General features: G+C 41.2%; 1 protein-coding gene across 4 annotated transcripts in view; it reads left to right on the top strand.

Annotated features, from left to right (window-relative positions):
• The window catches only part of tll1 (tolloid-like 1), a 57,166-nt gene continuing 34,954 nt past the window's right edge, over positions 1–22,212 (top strand). The window contains exons 1-3 of one of the 4 annotated variants that reach the window (XM_027283558.1): positions 1–17; positions 6,744–7,036; positions 8,645–9,124. In XM_027283558.1, coding sequence (XP_027139359.1) covers positions 8,944–9,124 — 181 coding nt within the window. In that variant the 5' untranslated portion in view covers positions 1–17; positions 6,744–7,036; positions 8,645–8,943. Of the gene's footprint in view, positions 18–6,743; positions 7,037–8,452; positions 9,125–22,212 lie in introns of those variants that run through there. The other 3 variants (XR_003463049.1, XM_019266526.2, XM_010749399.3) reach the window with 3 other exon arrangements.

Genomic DNA, 22,212 nt, shown 5'->3' with positions numbered 1-22,212 from the left:
ATGCTAAACATGACTGAGTGAGTCTGTGAGTGCTTTACAAGAGGTGCTTCACGTTAAATGATTTCACATTAAATGTTTTCACAAGCCGGAGAAAGACATCAATTTTAACAGTGTACCAAAGTTGCTTGTTGGGGCTGAAAAGTCTTTTTAAAGAAATGTTACACACACACACACACACACACACACATACACACACACCCACACCCACACCCAGAGTCTAAGGTCCTCACTGCTTATTTCTACAGTCTCTCTGAAAGGAAGCATATCTGCAGGGAGCAGAGGCCAGGGTGCACACACACACACAATCCCAAGTTCCTGAAGAAGTGCTATGTCAGCAAGGCACCACTGTTTACATTTACACACACATACGCAGACACACACGTATACAGCATCTTCGTCTTTCATAGCAGCGAGATGGCGTGAACAGGAGACTGTTATGGAGTTATTGCTCACTCAGTACTCTTCTTCTTTCTCTGTCTCTTCTTTCTTTTCTCCGTTCAATTCACCAAAATCTATAACTCAGCATCATCTGCTCTTTTATCCAACTGTCTGAAAAAAAAATGTCCAGATCAACAAATAAATTTGGTATTTAGTCTTCAAGTGTTTTTTTGTGTCCAGCTAGAAAACCTGCAACTGGGGTGAGATTAGTTCAGTTGTGTCCAAAGTCAAATTTCACCAGGTAATAAGTAAAGTAGGTTCAATGAAACACCACAAAAGATTTTCAGTGGAAATGCATATGCACCTACACTATATATGTCCACTTTTTACATTAGAGCACAGTAGTTTCATCAAAGGTTTGATAAGATTAGCGTTTTTGCAATTAATTTAGCAACATTTCATTTTAGTACTGCTTTAAATGAATGGAGCCCATCAAATTCAATTCTTCAACCTGATCATTACAAATTCACATTGCATGTACTCGTACTGTTGAGATGAGATGCTGTTCAACATTTGGGAAATATGCATATTCACTATTTTCCTTCCTGTTGTGGTTACACTAGCTTAGTATAAAGACTAAAAGCAGTATCTAGCCTGGCTCTGTCCAGAGTGAAAAACACCAATAAGTCTAGGATAAGATAAGATAGACTTTATTGATCCCACACCAGGGAATTCACTTGTGACAGCAGCTCGCAATATACAAGGTAGATAAAAAAAACTTGGTGGCCTGGTGGCTCAACTGGTAGAATAGGTGCACCGTGTATGGGAAAGCTGAGTCCTTCCTACAGCGACCCGGCGACTCTGACCTGTAGTCCTTTGCTGTTCACTAATGAATATAACTGTAAAATCAAGTTGTGGTTCTAGGTAAAGTTATAGTCAAACTATTTCTCGTGTGCAGCTTCCTGGACACTGTTTTCGCAGTGAAGGTGAGGTATGGTACCAAAATCTATGCTCAACAACCACATGTGGCAACCCACATTATAGCCACAGACACAAAAGTGATGGGTGGATTGATACACTAGTTCTATGTAACTGTCCCTAAAATCACATATTTGTTTGTGTACAGATTAAACAAATTAGATGAATTATATTAATTATTAAGCTTTAGAGATATTAAAAGGGTATTTTTTGAATCACCTCCTAGGACCACCTCCTTACAAACAGACATTAGAGTAGTATCAATCGTAAATGTTGAATTAAGTCTTTAAATAATTAAAAAAATATGTTTTATCTATCTTCAAAGGTGATTTAAGGGAAATAAATTATTTTGGACAACTGCTCCTCACATTTTTCTGTCTTCCTTTCCAGTAATAATTTCTCTGTTTTCCTTTTCGTCCTTACAGCTGCAGAATTTTATTTTTTTTACTCAACATCCTGCGTTCATTCTTCCTCTTCCCTGTCGGTTCATTCTGGTGGCACGGAGACAAAAGCGGTTTGTGTCATCTTTCCAGAACGCACGACTGGGATCATGAATGTGAGCCACAGGCTGGCACGTGCACACCCACACAGTCACGCCCACATTCATGAACACACTAGAGGCAGTGGAGGAGAGATGAAGGTGGAGAATCTGAGCCCTGAGAGGTGCAGAAAAGAGGAAATAAGAGCAGGAGAGAGAGAATGGCACGCACAGCTTGGCATTTAAACAGAGGATTTCCTCTCTGTACCTCGTCTTCCCTCCGCTCTTTCTGTTTACATAAGACTATTTCACATAGCTCGTATGAGTCCAAGAGTGTGTTCGTGTATGCTTGTGTGTATGTGCTCTCCCTCCACAAACACAGGATAGTAACAGCCATCATTTATATTAAAAGTGTCATAATAAGTTTCACGCTGGGGCTTCACATGATTTGGAGGTGTGAATCAATGAGTCCCTTAAACAACTTCAAAGTGAACACCTACTTACAGTTTATTTTGTTTATTTAGTACCAATCAAATTTAGGAAATAAAGTGATAAACTGCTTAGACATTTGGAGCTACGAAACAATACCTAAGCATTATCATCCTGTTGTACTCTGCTGTGGTGTCAGCAAACTGTCTTCCTGTGGCATTTTAGCCAAAAGGTGATGGATGTCTCTGGCCACCCCTTTGCTCCCCCAGGGGGGAATTTCATAAAACACTTAAGACACTATCAGAGTCAGCAGGCCCGGGAGAAAACATAATATTTTCTTACTCTTATTTTTCTTACCTCAGGTATTCTTATCATTTCTGTTCTTCCTCTTTCTCCACCTTTTATCATCGGACTTATGTTGGAGACATCTTAACTTGTAGGAAAAGCTGCTAGTTTGAAAAATTGCCTTTGGCTTCATCACAAAGGCAACTAATGAAGACAGCAAGAACATACTGTAGCACCAACAAAAAACATAGTTTGTAAGAGACTTGTAAGAGAGAAAATAGGGGCTGGATGCATAAGATTGTGACAGTGGTATAAAGTGGCTGTGCAATCAGTATTGTAATTGCATTTGGTAGGAATGACTTTGCACAATTTTGTGGCTCTTTCTTTGGAAGGATCAGCAGGTGCAACCATGTGCAGGTGAGTACATTTGTTGTCGTCAGTCAAAATCCTGCCTCTGTTAAGACAGAAAATTGTCTATAGCGTGTATTTTTAATAGCCCATCTAATGTTGCATTCTCGAAGTCATCATCTTACTCTTACTAGTCCATGTACTGTCCTGTCTCTTTGTGTTTCAGTTCTCCTTGCAGTATGGAGTTTTGGTGCTGCGAGTGATTACATTAGCAGTAACAGTGGAAGTGCACAAATCTCCTGACTTGCTCAGTCGACCCGCTCATCACTGTTAGTGTGTCACTAACAGTGAGCTAATGGGTAGCTTGCTTGCAAATATTGTGCACATAACTTTACCCTATAACCTTTATAAATTTGCGCCAAGCAGGACTTTGTTTTTGCAGTGTACAGTGTTCCTTCATCATGAGACAACTACATAAACTGTATAAGTAAAGATCATTATCGGACACAACACGCAACACAGAAGTTGAGTATTTAACAGAGCTGTGAAGTTGAGTCTTCATAAATAAATTACAAGTAATTCAACCGTCTGAATGCAGACTGTTCAAATTTAACTGAATTTTCTTCACAAAACTGTTTATAGTTAAGATGAACTCCTGGCTGAAAAGCTGTTTCACTGTCCACTCTGGTAAAAAGTTTTTATTCTGTTGCACCACGCCCATCAGTGATGCTTGGTGTGGTTGGGTAACCACACCCAACAGTGATGCCACAGTCACGCACCTTGGAGTACAGTTCTTCATCATTGCAGCATGGTGAGAGTTTAATAGATGTTTTGGCTTGGCACTTGCGGTCACCAGAACAAGGTGTAAACACAACAGTGACATATCATCTTATAAAATAGATCTTACAAGTTCGTGCTTTTTGCAAGTCCTGCAGACATGGATTCATTTGAAATCGTGATTCTGGCCACCTGACAATTCTGGCAAGTCCGATATTCACTCACTTTGGGTCTACGTCAACTAATTGAGACAAATATCTGGCTCTTCAGCAGCTAAATGCTCCACCATGTTCACCTGCTAGTCATTAACTTTGCAGTTTGGTGCTGGGCAAGTAGTGGTGCTGTGGGTTTTTAGAACTTTTTGACTGAAAACAGCTGCCTGCTGCTAGAGACACATGCAGGAGGAACTGCAGTCTTTGGTGATAATACTGCGTGGATTTGCCACTACGAGTGACCTCTTTTGTTGATATAAAAACAAGGATTAGTGAGTTGAGTCAAGTCTGAAGTCAACGTCTCCAGTATTTAGGCAAAACTATGAGTGCTTTGAACATTGATGCTCCAAAGCTCTGTCTCCCTCTCCATTGTGATTAGAGATATATTGACAAAGTGACGCTTGTTTAACACATAAGCCTTTGGGTGGAGAACATAGAAGCGTTTATGCCGCGGGTGTGGATTGAGAAGTTTCTATGATACTGTTTCTCTGCAGTGAAAATTAGTTACCAAAACAAATATAAACAAAGTAGAACTAACTTTTAATTAAAATATTAGATATTCAAAAGATGGATTTTGGGCAGAGTGTGTACCTTTTTTAAAGTTAAACAAGTACAGTGCAAAGCTTGTGGATTTTAGCTACTGCATATAGAATTGATGGGAAAGTGTGTTTGAGGAAAACAAAGCTAATAATAGAGCTCCAATACCTGCAGACCACAGCACTTGGGGGAGTCTCAAGGGGCTGCTGCTCAGATTGAGGGTTCCTCCTGATGTGTGTGTGTGAGTGTGTGTGGTTTCAGAGAGGGGTGGTGGAGATGGAGGTGGTGGTGGTCAGTGTGCTGGGTCAGAATGCTGGCGAGGTACTTTCACAGAGTTTCAGAGACACACTGATCAATAAGTGCTTTAAATAGGGACACAAATACCTGCACACAGCATTAATCTCAATAGCTGGATCCTATTTAAGAAGGAAGCATTTTGCTGAATAGATGGCAACCACACAAAGCTACAGTAAGTGGTTGGAGAGGCCCAAACGCCACTCAATGCCTTCCACAGTGTTAATTAGCAATTGCTCAGGGAAATCCGGAACACAAACACACATAGAGACACATAGAAACACACAAAAAAAATAAAGGAACACTTTGAAAACACATCAAATCTCAATGGGGAAAAAAACGTATATTAAAGTCGTTATTAAATATGGCAAGTAATTAATTCTCGCCATATTTTATAATGACTTTAATGTCGTAATTAATTCTCGCCGCCATATTTGATACAACTTTATCTCGTATTACTTCAAATTTTAAATTTTTTATTTAAATGTGGCCCTAATACTCCGTCGTAGGCAGGCTAGTCCATTTTGACAAAATTTCTTTGTAGAAACTCATAATGGTACTCAGTAGTTTATATGGCCTCCACATGCTTGTATGCATGCCTGACAACGTTGGGGCATGCTCCTAATGAGATGACAGATGGTGTCCTGGGGGATCTCCTCTCAGATCTGGACCAGTGCATCACTGAGCTCCATGACAGTCTGAGATGCAACCTGGTGGTGTTGGATGGACCGAAACATAATGTCCAAGAGGTGTTCTATTGGATTTAGGTCAGTCGAGCATAGGGGCCAGTCAATGGTATCAATTCCATCATCCTCCAGGAAATGCCTGAATACTCTCGTCACATGAGGTCACCACAACAGTAGTAACACTTATTCAATGATGATATTAATATAGCTCAGGGAGTTTGAATACAGTTGATCAGTTACTCAACAAAAACTGACTAAAGGTGATGCACTTGATAACAGACAATAAAATAAGCAATAAATATGAAATCAAGACTTAATGATGTCACACATAACACATGATAAACACAACCCATCTTAAGAATCAGAAAAAGATCAAACATCATTCAAAATTTTCCATGCTGTGGGTACAAAAGACCTTCTACAGCTTACTGTTGAACACCTCGGCATCTGTAAATGGTCACTCAACACTTACTAAAAACATAAACCAAGGGATGTAACTGGTTTAAACACTCCTTCAAAACCTTCTAATAAATCAAGCTTTGCTCTAGAGGGCATGGACAAATGTCTTTTGTCGTTTCATTTGGAGATGTTGAGGTTGGTAGCAAAAGGCCGCAGGCTGAAACTGAATCCGGGCCACTGTGGGTGCCTCAGTTTCAGAGTGCTATATATTATATCTCCCCAAGCTCTCGCCAACAACTAAAAGTCAGTCCAAGATTTACTCTTATCCATCGACTTCTTGCTCAGTTACTCTTTCCTCTTCTCTTCTTAATGTCCTCTTCTGTCTTCTTCACCTCTGTTATTATGTCCAAAGAGGCCCCTGACTCCGGTTATATTACCCTCTTGTCCAGCTCCAGTTCTGGCATGACACAGGCGCCACTCCCCGTCATCATTCGGCCAGGCCTAAAAACCTCCTCCTATTCTCGATGGTCCAAAACTCCTGTGGTACAAACACTAACACTAACAAACAATGGTGCTCGGAGCAATCTGGGCAGCCCGGCTAACAAACTGAACTAACAGCAGCTACAGTTCACAGCAAACACCTCATTACACATAGGTGATATAGCATCACAATATTTGAAATGTTATTTTATGGTAGATAAGTTGCATAGTGTTGCTTTAAGATGGTGAACATGATATAAACATTACATCTGCCAAACATCGGCATGTCAGCATTGTGATATGTTATATGTTGCTGATTTTTGCTCCCATCCTTCAAGAATAACCAGCTCCTTCATCTTATACAAGGTATATATAGTGTGGAGTTATATTTGCTGTGACAAAAATCAAGAATGTGTCGTGTGTGTGTGTGTGTGTGTGCGCGCGCGCGCGCGCTGCCTCCAGGGGATTTGTGTCCATGCACCGGCCGTAGTGGACAGCTTGCGGCTGGATTGATAGAGTGACGTCAGCGCGCCGCTACCTCTCCCCGAGGGCAGGATTAGTCGGGAGCAGCAGAGACAGCGCTCCGGTAATCTCCCCGGTAATAAATGGGGGGGAGACGGGCACGTTCGGAACTGCAGGTACCAAGTGACACCCCATGAGGCCCCCTGAGACTCCCGAGAAGATCCCTGCGTTTGAAGCATGATGGGTCGCTTCGTGACGCCGCAGCAAACCAACCGGGCAGGTAAACGCAGCAGGTAAGCTGTGGAGACGCAGGGTGAACTCGTCTCAGGAGGATTTACCTTGGCAAGGTGTTCACAGGCTGCACCGCTTGTCTGTCAACAACTGCTGTTTTATTTTTACTTCTTGTGTGTGCGCGTGCAGGTTGCACTTCGGGGGGAGATTATGGGTTGTTGTTGACAACTTTACATTCCGGGCAAATTTTAGGGGAAAGAAAAAAAAGAGTCTAGAATAAGAAGTTTGAACTGGTGGTTTTTCAGATTTAAACAGTAGAGAGTCCTTCGCTGTATTTGTGGGTACCAGTGATGCAGTGGAAGATCATGAACCCACATGAACTCAGTGCACTCATCTGTTGTTGGCCGGCCTACTGCTGGCAAGGTTAGTGTTTATGACAGATTAAAGAAGACATCATATCTGAATGACAGACTGTTGTAGCTCTAGATGTTGGCACATCTATGTATCGATCTGTATGTGCCTGATTGTTTGGCACAGTTGGACAGAAAGTGGTTCAATTCACCAACTTTGCTGAACATTAACAAAAGAAATGATTAGAAAAGAACCTTAAAATCGCCCATGGGTGCTCATCTTAGGATATTTCACTGATCACCCTCTGAATGTGAGTGTATTTAGGCTATATATACACTAGTGTGTCATTTAACTGCACAGAAAACCCAGTAGGCTTCACCCGCCTATACCTCGATCCACACTGCCGGATAGATGGTATCCAACGTCCTGAGGCCTGAGGCGCGCCTCTTTTTACGCACAAGCCCTAATTAGGCTTAATTATTTTGAATTACAATTAAACTAGTTCTCTTTCAAGTTTCCCCTTTCTAGTACAGAAAACTGCAAGACGAGGAAGTATAAGGACAGACTTGTCACGATCGTAAAGGCAACCTCTGGGCGTTTATGGTGCAGCTGTCACCTACTTGGCACCTGCCTCTAAATAACAAGATAACAGCCGTTAATGCAGCGGGTCTAAGGGCTGATGGATACTAAAAACCCACAGGCCCAAATTGTAGGAGTCGTGTTACTTTTACCACTGCCGGTGTATACTGTAAGTCCTCTGTTTTTTACGGACGAGTGTGAATAACCTGCGCGCTTCCTCCACTGAAGAAATGTATGCGCTCTCTGGTAGTCTTTCTTTGTGTGACTGTGTGTGTGTGTGTGTGTGTGCGTGTGCGTGAGAGAGACAGAGACACACACAGAGAGAGAGAGAGAGAGAGAGAGAGAGAGAGAGAGAGAGAGATAGTAGTAATTGCACATGAAATCAGCAGCAAAGCTCAGAGACAGAATAAAGTTTTGTTTCTGCACAGTGCAGGTATTTGGCGGTGTGTGTGTGAATCTGTGTGTGTGTGTTTGTAGGCGGTGCGCTGATTCGGGTTGAGAGAGACAGCACCACTACCGGACAGAGAGAGAGAGAGAGAGAGAGAGAGAGAGAGAGAGAGAGAGAGGTTACATACGCGAGAGAGTGTGAGACAACAGCACTGGTTGGAAATATGCGAGGCGGACGTTTCTTGTGTGAGCAGCAGACACACCGCCGTGCGTCTTTGCGCTCAGAGATCATCCAGTCCTGATCCCCCCTCCACCACCACCTTCACCGCTTGCCTCTCTTGTTTATCCCACAGCAGCCTCACCTGCGAAGCCACAGCGGAGGACAGCGGAGCTCCTCAGCGGACACTTCACTGACTGACAGACACCGGGACAGATAACCCTCAGCGTTATTTTACCATGGAGGAGAGCCGGGCAGAGTAACTTAACAGCAGCCTACAGTGTCCACAGCCAGACTGTCAGAGAGGAGAGCGATCTTCACAATGACCCGTTAAATTCCTGCCGCCGATGCTTTCTTTGGAGAGTGGATTGACCATCTCCTAACAGCAGAGGAGACGAGCAGAGAGGCCTTTTAAACGTTTATTTCAGTCTTCAGATGGACCGAGTGCCCTCGGCACTGGCCGCTAAGATGCGCTGGATCACGCTGGTGCTTGCCGGCTTGACTTTCTGGGGCAAAGTGACTATTTGTAACTGTTTCGACTACGAGGAGCCAGACTATGATTATTATGAAGAGGAGAGAGCGGAGACCATTGACTACAAAGACCCATGCAAAGCTGGTGAGTCCTGCATTCACTCTGTTTTAGTTTTTAATCGTTAAATAACGTTAAAAAAATCAGGACTTTTGCGCGACTACCCTCGAGCGCGCTTGGGTCTGAGGTTGCACGTGTTTGTGTGTATAAGATGACAGCGGGTGTGTGTGTATGTGTGCGCGCACACACTGGTCCAGATGCCCACTCTCTTCCCCCACCCTTCATAACCGATAAGTCAGTGTCGGTTGTGGGTCCGCGGGTGGATGCCACGTGCAGCCCGGTGACAGTCCTGCTGCACGCGCGCACTCATTCACCTGTAGGCTGGATTTAATTGGACCCGATTGGGGCTAAAATGTTGGTGCATATATGGACAGGTTTGTGCACGCGGATGTAAGTTTGTGTGTGTTTGCGCGTGCGTCCAGATGTTAAATCAACCATCAAGGAAGATGAGAAACAGCTGGACTCAACTCTACCAAAACAAGAGCTGATGCTCTCTCTCTCTCTCTCTCTCTCTCTCTCTCTCTCTCTCTCTCTCTCTCTATCTCTCTCTCTCTCCCTCTCTCTCGCTCTCTCGCTCGCTCGCTCACTTACTCACACACACACACACACACTCACTCACACACACACTGTGATAAAACCTGGACCTTTAATGACAGTCTAGGAGCTGCTGTGGAACAACAGAGGAACCATGTTTGCTCTCATAAGATATACATTAGATGAGTGTGTGTAACAAAAGAAGGAACATTAACACAAATTGAATAAAATAAAATAATGTTGTCAATCATCTAAAGTTGCAGTTTAATCATTAAAAATATATATTTTTCCCTTTGGTATATTATAGGTGTTATATGAGTGTCATGATTGATGTCTTGTGGTGTGTGCTCCACCCAAATGAACTCATGTTTTTTGACACAAAGGCTGGAAATCCACTTAAGATTTTATATAACGTCTGTGTTAAACTTAGAATTCTGTCTGTCTTACTCTAATTCATATGTGGCATGTCCTGTATTTGTGTTCAGTCCATCTACTTTTATTTTGAACATTTTCAATTATGGTACCAATACAGTGCCTGTGTTTCATTATCTTAAATCAGCATCTTAATGTGAAAAATACACACATTTCTTCCTTTAACTTTGACTAAATAAGGTTTTCTTAAACCCTCCTTCAGTACCAGCATCATTCCTACAGAGCAGGTGGAGAAATCCGAGCCTCTCCTCTCTGTTTGCCTTCTGTTTGTGCAAAGTTGCCAGACAGATGTTGCAAGACTGCTAAGCATCTTCTATATCTTGGTTCTTGTTTTGGTTACACCCATCTGACTGCATGTTTTCGCGCACACGTACATGTTCACATGTGTTTTAATGGCACTTTGTAACCTTAATGTTGTCTGCGATGACACATTGGACTGATAAGAACTCCACCCAGAGCGCTGAGTGTCCACACACTGATCGACACACATTCCTCAAATACCAAATTCACAAACCTGACAGCCCTGGACACTGGCCAGTGTGTGTGTATGTCTGTGTGTGTGTTTTTTTCTTGTGCATGCTACACTGATCTCTGTGTGGGTGATTTTATGTTGATACTGCAATCCCATGACTGTGTGGTTTTTAGTTATGCTAAGACCCTAAGAGTGTGTGTGTGTATTTGGATGGCAGCCCGTCAGGTTACAGGGAGACAGTCAGTCTGCATATGTTTGAGGAACTGAGCGACTCTTGTAGGTTAAAATAACTGAGTGAGAAAACATAGGCAATGTTTTTATTTGCTGGAAATATCAGTGTACATAAAGAATGCATTCATATGCGCACGTGGAGATTTCTGCCCATACGACTAACCTGTTTTCCAGGGCTATGTAATTTATACCTGTTTCTGTTTAGTAAAATTATGTTTTTTGTATTTTAGCGAATCTTTAAAATTTTAATGTAAAGGTATAGTTTTGTAGTACATAGTTGACAGTAGAAAGCAACCAAGGGGAAGGAGAGAGGAAGGGGGCAACCTGCGGCAAAGCTTCCTTGTCTGCACATGAACTGTGAACATTGCATTTACATAGCATGCATGTTGTGTTTAGATTAAATGTCGGCATTGTAACAACATGCACATGCATTTTCACACCCATTTCACACAAATGACATATGATGTCTTCATGGCAATTAACATCACCTACACTTACGGGTGTCATCTCTAATTTTTATTTTGTCAGTTTCTACAGCGTACGCCTATAATAACATAATAACGTCATTCTAGTCAAGTCATAACAAGCTTCTGAATAAGGTATTTGCATATAACGTGTATATGCACAGTGCGAGGACAAGTGCTGAAATGGTTTGTAGATTATTTGATCAGCTATATTTGCATTAGCTGTGCCCGTTATAGAGCTTTTCAACCACAGGGTCCTCATCTAATTTCCATGCAATGGAAGATGTTCAAACTTTCCATCTTCTCATTCTTGATGAAAGTTGTGGTTCAGAGTTAATTCTTCATCTTGGAAACAGCAAATTAATCAACAATGATTTTGCTAAGAAACGAATCTTCATTCAAGAATTCAACTAGATTGAGCAAAAATGACAAAGTGATTCTGGCTCTCATATTTTATACTATTGTTAAATAAATATCTTTGGATTTTATATTGCTGGTGGGACAAAACAAGCAATTATACGTGAGTTCTGTAATGAACTTGTAATGAGCATTTTTTATGTACTCACATGTTTCTTATAGATACACAGAAGTTCACTCGATAAAAAATCTTTTTACATGATAATATAAATACAAACCAAGTCATTGTGTTACAACATCTTACAGTCATCTTCTAGTTACACTGCCAAATCGCCAAATCTGTCAGCCATCAATGTGCATCTTCTAACGCGTACACATCAACTGGCAACCTCCGTGGCTGTGAAGTGAACCCAATGAGGAAGTGCCAAAAACTGCAGTTCCTCAAACGGCCACTTGAGGTTGGCTACAGAATGAGTCAATCTCCATAAGCCCCTATGTACAAAAAACAGTTTTGGTCTCTATAGCTAATTTCCCCGTTCATGACAACTGTACTGAGGGTGAACTACCTGTTCAGATTATTATTATTATGGTTTAAAGTTATGCATAATTAACAGCGTGGCTGCTTTGATTGACAGGTGTCATTACAGGAGGCTTGTTTGAGCAGCCATGCATCCTTCAGTCTGCCTCAGGTCCATGATACATATACATACTCTCACATAGACCTCTAATATCTAAATACATATGATGATATATGCACCAGCATAAGCCACCATAGGCACATGTACATATATGCAAAGAAATTTAAAAGTTTATAATGTCAAGATGACATTTTTTGCATCTGCAGATCTTTAACTTTAAAACAAATTTAAAAGACTAATTGATAATGTAGATAGTTTCACCCCTGATATGAACCTATTTTGTTGTCAGCGTGTGTTTCTGTGTGTTTGTGTGGGTGCAGCATGTAAGTAGTGGAAGCGTCGCTCATTCCAGGCCTGACCCTGTGGCATCGGTCTGAGTGGTTGGTATTCCGCCTCCTGTTTTTGCTGGGAAAACACAAGGGGAATATTTGGCTGTCTGCTTATCTCCTCCAAGTCCCGCGCTGGTAGACAGGAGAACACACACTTCCAGGCCTTTGTGAAGTGATTTCCCTACGCGAACACACACATGCACACAAGCGCACACACTCGACACACACAAACGCTAGAGCTCCCTCCATTCACCCGCGCTTATCTCTTCCTGGTTGTCTGCATCCTGCCACTCAGCTGGAGATGACACACACACGCGCACGCACACACACACACTCGTAGGGACGTGCACGAGCTCCCTACGCTCACTCAAGAGTCATTCATGCTTCCTTCCAAATCACTGTTCTCATAAAATGCTCACACAAACGAAGTGAAAGCTAAACAAACCACGATGTCCGAATGAAGCTGAGGGTCATTTTTTTAGGAGTGACCCAAGAGACCAGCTCCTGTTCTCTTCTTCAAATACAATAGTGAGTTATCATAGGAGTGTGCAACAGTATAGTACAACTCATAATGTACGTTTTCTCATGAGCGTACAGCTATGAACTTGGATGTTAAAGCACAGGAGTTCAGGCTGCAGTAAAATTGAGAGTGAGGAATAATTCTTTTCTGTCATAGTCAGGTTAATAGTGATTTCACTGTAATTTAGTGTCGACTTCATGAGAACTTAACATGGATAGTTACATCACAGTTTCCATCTAAACCTCAAACCAGGACCTTCAACTTGAAGGACGATCTCCAGCCTACATGAAGTGGTTTCATGTTTGGCTTTTTTACAGGTACAGAGAAGAAAAGCACATGTTGCCAATTTAGTTGTTTCCAGTAACTCACAGCGTTTGACGTAATTTGTATCCAAACACTTTCAGTCTAGTCACTGAGACTACTCAGTCTCAGAGCGATAGCACCACCAGACCCTAACAAAAGGTCTGGTGGAGTGCTACCACTCTGAGCACTTTTTAAAGGCTGTGTTTGTTCACCACAAACAGCCATTACAACGACTGTAAGGACGGTAATTGTAGTTGCTAACTAGTTAGCAACATGCACTGACTTTGTGTTTTCTTGTTGAGGGACTTGTGACTGAAAACAGACATAAGGAAACGTGAAAACTCAACTAATACATATTAATTTGCAATAAAAAGAGACCTGAGATCATCAGCACAGGTAACAGCAGCACATTTGATTTTTCCTGCACTACACAGCTCACAATCTCATCTCTGTCTCGCCTCAAAAGACAATTTTCCCCTGTAATGATTTGTGGTGCACCGTGTGATCAGAGCTGATGGTGATTCCACTTGGAGACACTCAGGTGTTAGACATACTGACATGCATACCTGAGACTCAAGAGGATATAGGAACTATGGAACTGGTTCCACCAACGAGGAACAACAGATGAGAAAACTTTGGATTGGCCAGAGCGTACAGGTGGCAGAGCCAGGAATTGTTCATTGGAGGAGCGCAACGGTCGGGAGGTAGCATATGCCTGCATATGGGCTTTAAAACGGGTAGGTTCAGAACCGGAGATTACTTTTTAGACAAGCATGAGTGATTCTTCTTACATTAACACATTTGCCTCGGTTCAAGTAGCTAAGACCAGTATGTGTCTGTTTGCATCAACTTATATCTGATAAGCGGCACTGCCTCAAAGATTTTCTTTGAATTTCATCTGGAGACAACTTAATAAGTCCAAAAAGAAAACCTGAAGTCCATTTAGATTCTACTCTACATGATTTGTACATGATTTTAGGTTAAATTGGAATTTACACTTTGTGTACTGTTTTCCATATAGTTTTTACTCCGTTTATTTATTTATTCATGAGGACATCACACATTAATCATGTCTTTAAGTGTCCTTTGGCGAGATATTTTGAAACATATAGAGTGATTTAAAATTTACAACAAAACGCCAGAGACAGCAACAAAACAAGAAATCGAAAGAAAGCTTCATAACATAACCAGTGCTCCTGGATACAGATGGCATTTTAGAGACTACGGGGGTTCAGACAGCTGTTTTGATAGAAGTTTAACGTACTCTTTCGTATTCTGTCAGTGCACCAGGTGTATCTTTACCAGCTGAATGTGTGTGTGTGCTTGTGCCAATCTATACTGTATGTGCTTTTGAGAGTGAAGCCCACCATGTCGTGACAGGGAGCTGCTGCTACTGTTCACCCCTTCCCCCAATCCTCAGTAGGAAGGAAACTAGAGCAATGTGTGTATGCGTGTGTGTTTAACACTGTGGCTGTGTTGTATGTGTGTGTGTGTGTGAGCAAGAGGACGAGCAGTCTCACTCATATTATATTAAACAGGATTTTCCCGAGCAGAGTGCTCCTGCCACTGAGCTTCCGAAGTCTTCCTCAGGATTCCCGCCTCAGCACAAACTCTGCAGCCGTGCTGAGAGCCCACTGTTTGTTTTGGAGCATCATTGTTCCGGAGCTGCAGAAGCCATGAGTCAGCACCGCCGTCACTCCACCCACCTGCCACGCATTGCTCAATTATTAAATGTCTGGCTGCTTTTATGTCACCTAGCCTTTCCTGATGGTATTTATAGCAGCAAAAATCATTCACATACACCCATTATTGGCTGAGAAAAAGCCACCTTCTCTTTGTAGTCAAACTATTTTTTTTTGTTCCCAGTATTGTAGGAACCCAGCTGTGATCACAGATGCAGCCTCCTTGCACAGTATGACGCACAGTTGTACACTTTTACCAACGTCTGTGATTGCTCCTTACTTTTTTTGGCGTACATATGTGCAAAAATGGTAGCGCATCAATCCAGAAGTGCTAAATCAAGAGCAACTTTAGGTTCTTATAGGAGACCTTAAGCAAGTCCAGTTGCCCTTTACGTAGCACTTCTAGATACACCATGACCTAAATGACAGATTCACGTACAGTTGATGCACAACAATCAAACAATGACACCTTCAAAGCAAACATCCCCACATTTTTTTTGTACTAACGTCAGCTACATTACACTGCTGGCCAGCTGGCCATAATATTGCAAGTCTTTAGAGTTTACAGAAATGCATACAAAGTAACTGGTGAACTGCCCAGTTTTTTCCCTTTGACATTGATGTATTTATTTCCATAATTTAACAAACAAAAAAAAAAAAGCGACTCCAATTTAGCTGGAATCATAGAAATGCAAGGATTCACCAGCACTATCCATCGGTGCTTGAAAGTTAAATGTGAAAACTGTGAAGAACGTTTCACAAGGTAGAGCATTATGTCACTGTACAAAGCAATACAATAGCTAGAGTGCTACAGAACACACATTGATGTAAACTATAACTTTATAGCTTTTCCTTTCTGATGTTTACGCTGTGTTATTATGCCAGTTACGTTTAAATTTAAAGAAACCAGCTCCAAAAACAAGACAAAAAGAGTTGTCTCAATGTTATCTAATATTACATGTGTGTTATTTGTGTATGTATTTGAGTCATCAGATTTAACTGGTGAATGTACATCCAATATTCAGTTTTTAGTTTCTACCAACTCCTGACAGGAACGGTGGGACTGAACTGGAGCAGTAAGGTTGCAGGCAGGACACCTAAACAATGAGCTGACACTCATTCACAGTATATAGATCTATAAAGCCGAGGGGAGCTGCAGAATGAGGTGCTAATTCTCTTCATCACTCAGCGACCCACATTGTCACATTGTCACATTGTTTTCTCATTATTATTATAGACAAAAAGATTATAGCCACTTTAATCAAGTTTGCAACACTTTTCGACTTTCAGCCAGATTTGTCAGATTTTGTCTTAACCTGATTTATTCGCTATAATTTGTCTGTTATTCTTAGTAAGTACACTGTGACATCAAGCCTCAAAGAAATTAGCACTTTAATGACCCGTGCGGTCTGATCTGATGTGGAAAACATTCAGAGCATGACAAAAACTAACATTGTTCTTCGTCATAAATCTTTTACTTGATCTTTGCTCATTGCCGGTCCCCTGGGTGCACACCCAGGACACCCTGATGGTTAAATCGAGCCATGATCATGTCCCGTCACAATGTCTGGCCAAACCCATGACCTGCTGGAGAGGAATCTCAGTGTCACAGTAATGTGATTAGGAGGTTACACGAGCTCTCTTTGTGTGTGTCATATGATATCATGTTATTTTTGTCTCATACTGAACATTTCTTTGCCTGTTATCCCCTTCAGTTGATGTGGTGGAGTGTTCTTTTGAAGTCACAGATGTTCCTTTGCCTTTGCCTTGAATATTATAATCATCTACATTTTGAAATCAGCTGTAGTGTAACAAACACAGGGTCTGACTGAAATTAACCCCTGAACCTTTTTACGTTTAGTTTGTAATTTTACTGTGGCTTTACAGTGATATTTTGGTGTGCTCTCCACCGCTGGCACTTCATTTTGGTGCAATGTGCTCTTGTCAGGCACAACAACACTCACAGTTGGATTTACCAAAAACAAAAAGATAAATGGTTCTCCTTGGGAACTGATGGCAGCTTGACAGTATATCCATATCAACTGGAGTTGCTTATGATCAGTCTGGACTTTTCTGGGTCGTCCAGTTGTTTGCCTTGCTGCTCTGCCATCTGTTTTTAGCTGTGTTCATGCATGAAAAATTTTTTGCCTATCCTTATATGTAGACAAACATAAACACACACACGCACGCAGTCCTGGAGGAAAACACAGTGATGTGTCAGAGGTGTGTAATTGGGTCTTTGTCAGCGTCTGGGACTGTGTTTAAGCCAGAAAAAAGGTATGATTACTGTGTGTGTGTGTTTGTGTGTGAATGTTTTTGAACTCTGTCGATGCACGTTAAACATGAAAAACGGAGGTAAAAGTCGCAGCTTAGCTTGTGTGTGAACTGGCAAACTGTAATTATCATGGTTTCAATTTAATTTTCTTCTTCATTCCTACATGATCACACACACACACACATAAACACTGCGCTCTTTTGTTCAGGATTATTTAATCTTATGTCACAGAAATTGAGATTATCCCATCCTCTCTGTCTGTCTGTCTGCCTCTCCCTCTCTTACAGACATATTTGCAGGAGGGTGGGGGTGCAAACTTTAGGAACTTGGACTAAGCTTCTACATTTTTCTCTAAAAGCACATTTCTGACTGATGACATTACCGACTTGAGCATCTCTTCACATTGCAACACCTTACATTAGCCAAGTGACACATATTTATTCCATCTTAAATACTCACAAAGAAAACTGTAAGCAGTAATCTTACTTAAAGTGATTGCAGTTTGTTCCAGAATGGACATTGGAGGCTGTGGTTAACCTGGCTTTAAAGTAGGAATGGGTTCCAATAGAGACAAGTATCAAAACATCTATAGAAACGTCAAACCTTCATGAAGCATAATCCAACTCAGTATGCATAGAAATAATGTCCACATTGGATGATTCCACACTTTACAATCTACGCCTAATGCCAACATTTAATGCAGATGCAGGATGTAATGTGTCTTGTATGTAGTGAGGCAGAAAATAAGGGTTTAGAGCGTCTTGGTAGTAACCACAGTTTATTTTCCGTAACCATGATTTTTCCTGAACCTTAAACATAATGTAGTAATGTAATGAGTCCACGCACAGATTGGCATTGTCTGGTGGGAGGGAAGTCTTTCTGCACGCTCAGTATTTTTCGAACAGTCATCCAAAACATGGAAATATACAATTAAATACAAATTTACCGTCAAACAGTAAAAGTTGGCAAAAGCAGAGTAGAGCAGTGCCTTGTAGTCAGTTGGACTAATGAATGAATTGTTAGGCTAGCTAATGAGAGAGCAAGGACAGGCAGTATTGACCAACAAGGATGCAGCAATTTAATCAATGTCTTGATTGTCAACTTGTCAATTATTAAACATCACGGTTTTGTAACTGTAAAAACTGATTTAGGGTTTCTGTCACTTATAATCCATGAAGTAGTGGTGAGTTGGGCTGCCAGGCAATCTGCAAATCTATTGATCGACTCATTGTTTCAGCTCTACTCGTCAGGGTCGTGTATGGATTGAGACTGTAGCAGTGAACTGTATTTGAAATTCTGACAAAATTATGACTGCTGGGATTATAATGCCCATACATACATGCTACAGGAGAGTTTGGATGACCTTATTTCCAAAGTTATCACTGTCATCCTGAGCTTGAACCCAGCACCTGTTGCTCACATTTGGATCAAGCAGCTTGCACAGTGATTACATTTGGAGAAAATCCTCAAATAGCACAGAGATAATCTCTTTTTAATATTATAGTATATTTGCAGTTACAAACAGTATAATAATATCAGTTCATACACACGCACACACACACACATACACACATGACTTATGAGCACACCTACAGTGTGACCTTATATTTGCTTAATGAGGAGCTTAGTGAGTGAGTGTGTGTGTGTGTGTGTGTGTGTGTGTGTGTGTGTGTGTGTGTTAGTTACACCCTAGTGTGAGTACAGCATGAGTGCATAACTCAGCAGTGAATAATTCTCTATTGTCTTTTACTGTGGTGTCTGTAAAATGTCAAAGAACAGACAAATATCTTATTGTATTAAATTACTTTGGAATTAAATGTTGGATATACAACAATATTTCCAACATATCCAACACACACACACACACACATATATATATATATTTAACATTACTGAATGTGGATGCATATATAGCATAAATCTGTATCACTGAGAGTATAAAGAATGATGCATGATGTCACCCGTAGATTTCTGAAGAGCTGCTTTGAAGCTCAAAATATGCAGCGCTGGCTGCTGCCATGTTGATTGTCCTGACTTTTGATGATGCCTGGGTGCTCAAACAAGCCATCCTCAACAACACCTACCTCAATCTAAGTGCCCACACTGTTAATTCTGCATAACTTTGAGCCTTAATATTATTTGAACATTTGAGTTATGTGAAGATTTAAAATTTAAAATTATTATTAGTTTATTTTGACATAGTGTCGGTAACAAAGACGGCATGGGGTTGAGGTTGGCACACTATCCCATGGGCTATGAAGCCGGAAATATTACCTATTGAAATATACCTTTCAAAGTGATTGAGAAGGAGGACGACTATGAAACTGTGCTAGCCAAATTTGATATATATTTGATATCAAAGAAAAAACGCGGTACATGCTTTTACCAGCAACTCCTCTATGAACTGAGTGAGAACTGTGTGTTAAGCAGAGCATTGAGTTCTGTTAAAGTTTGACTAGGGTGAGGCATGGAGTAGCATCTGTCATTAAAGAGAGCGCTACTGAGTGCTCCTACCAGTTGAACTCACCAAAGGGGAGAGAGGTGAGAAGGAACAGGTGACATCTACAACTTGTGCCATCATGGACAGCAGCAAATACTGAGACGATGTAAGCGAACTCAGAACCAATAGGAATGGAAACACAGCACCAGGGCTCTTGTTATGGACAGCGTCAATGTAATGGGCTTGATAAAAACACACAGGTCAGGTAGTTTGTAGTGAGCATGGGAGCGGCATGGGAGATTATGCTAATATAGAGTGGAAACTCTGATATACATTGTCCTTAATTAATTAAAAAGTTGTTGTAAATGTAGAGCAAAGAATTATTGTTTGTGTATACAGTAGGTCTGTGGTAAAGACGGACGATCATTTTGGGTAAGATGTCAAGGTGTTATACACAACATGTCATGCACATATTGTGTAACCAATCACAGGAGAAGCAGCTACACTGTGATGAAATGTGGTCGAGCCAGGAAATAAATTGAGAACTCTCAGTGTAACGCATGTTATGACGTTGAGGAGTCAATAAACTACTTGTTCAGAGCACAAATAAGACTTATCAGCCACCAGTGTATTTTAACATGATGTTAATCAATACAACAAGCCGGACTGCGCGCTCTCCAAACAGCCGCCGTTAGGGGACATGGTGAATACGTGTGAGGGAAGTCTGCCTCTCAGTTTGTATTTGCTGCATTACTCTTGTGTGTTTGCTGCAGTGCCCCTGCTGAAGGGCGAACAGTAAGGCCCTGGTCAGCATGATGTAGGTCTCCTGGGACGTCCTGGGGTTTTTGAATCAATAATTTTCATCCTGCATCTCCCTGCCTCACTGTCCTCACCCTTCCTCACCCACTGGCTTGACTTTGGGCTATTTATGGTATCTCTATGGATTAACAAGACCCCAACAATCAATGGGCCAAACTTACTATCACTGTACTCTTCTCGATTTGTATCTCTGCTTGTGTCAGCTGCTTTTTTCTGGAAAACTTTTAGTCCTTGTAGTTCCTCTTGTTGTCCTGAAACATCTGAAACTACATGGGGTGTCATCACACAAACACACTGCCCTGGAAGAGGAGAATCATTTCTAATGCAGGTAATGTGTAATGTGATATGTTCTATGTTTATCACACAAATCACACAGATAATGCTTGTGTTGGTGAAATGTGAGTTTCTTTTAGGTGTTTTGGTAATTTATATGGCTCGTAATGACACCACTGGCAGTGTTTGGAATACAAGGGAGTGTCAGTAGAAAATGTGTCGCCAACAATGCAATTTGAAGTAAAAAATATATATATATTTGAACGAATGCTTGTCCAGACCACATCTTAGTACAAGTGCTGGTGTAATTATGTTATTTTGTGGCTTTATATGGCAAAGCCACATGGGCTCAGCCTCTTCAGAGTCAAATAAACCTCTTTTATATACGTCTGTTGTACTTTTTGACCAGGGACTCCAGCCTTTTTCCAATCTCTTTAATAAAAACAGGGGAACATATTTTATTGCGCTACAAAAAATTTTTATTTGCTCATGTTGTGAATATTTGTTTTCAAGCTCCAGATAGACATTGCTGAAACTGCTGTGTCTATACACACCAAACAGTAAATGACAAGAACTGATGTGGTTGGTTGTGATTTATGCCTACCTCAACATCACAAGGTGATAATTGGTTTGTCCTGACCAAACTTCTTTGTGATGGTGTACTTGTTTATGAAATGTCCAAGTATGTCAGCAGCATGAAGTCGTACGAGCATCTATGTGTAGGTACACTTTGATTCAGACAAACAGGGCGCTGAAGATGCAGTATAATTAATTAAAAATGCTCTGTTGGCATCAGCTGAAGTACACAGTACACTACATTGTTTGCAGTCTTGTGTTACCAAGGTTGGACTTGGATCACTTTTTAAAGGCCTTGGTCTCGTCTCGGTCTCAGACAAAGAGAACTCTGGATTTTAGCTCAAGACTGGTCAAGAGCACAACTGCCAGGATGTCACCTAATTGTCTGTGCATTGTCTGATTTATATGCTAACTGTCCAGGGGGAGACATCATAAAAATCTTCTGGTAATGTGGTCTAGTGTGCTGCTGCAAAACAGCATAAAAACAAAACAAAACACAGAAGTTTAAAAATATTTCAAGGTCACACTTGAATGAGACAATTCAATGTAGCAACCGCGCTTTACCCAAAGAGTTTTGTTGAAGGTGGAAGCTGGTCTTGGTCTTGACTCAGTCTTGTAATACCTTGTCTTGACTTGATCTTAAACCCTCACAGTCTTCATCTTGTCTCTGTTACACTCTGATCTTGGTCATGACTTGGTCTCAGTTTAGTAGATCTTGACTACAACACTAAAAATTGTTTAAATTTCCAGCTTCCCCAATTTGAGGAGTT

The sequence above is a fragment of the Larimichthys crocea genome, chromosome X (assembly GCF_000972845.2).
Source record: "Larimichthys crocea isolate SSNF chromosome X, L_crocea_2.0, whole genome shotgun sequence".
In the NCBI taxonomy this organism is placed as follows: Eukaryota; Metazoa; Chordata; class Actinopteri; family Sciaenidae; genus Larimichthys; species Larimichthys crocea.
This window is presented reverse-complemented; position numbering and strand designations above follow the sequence as displayed.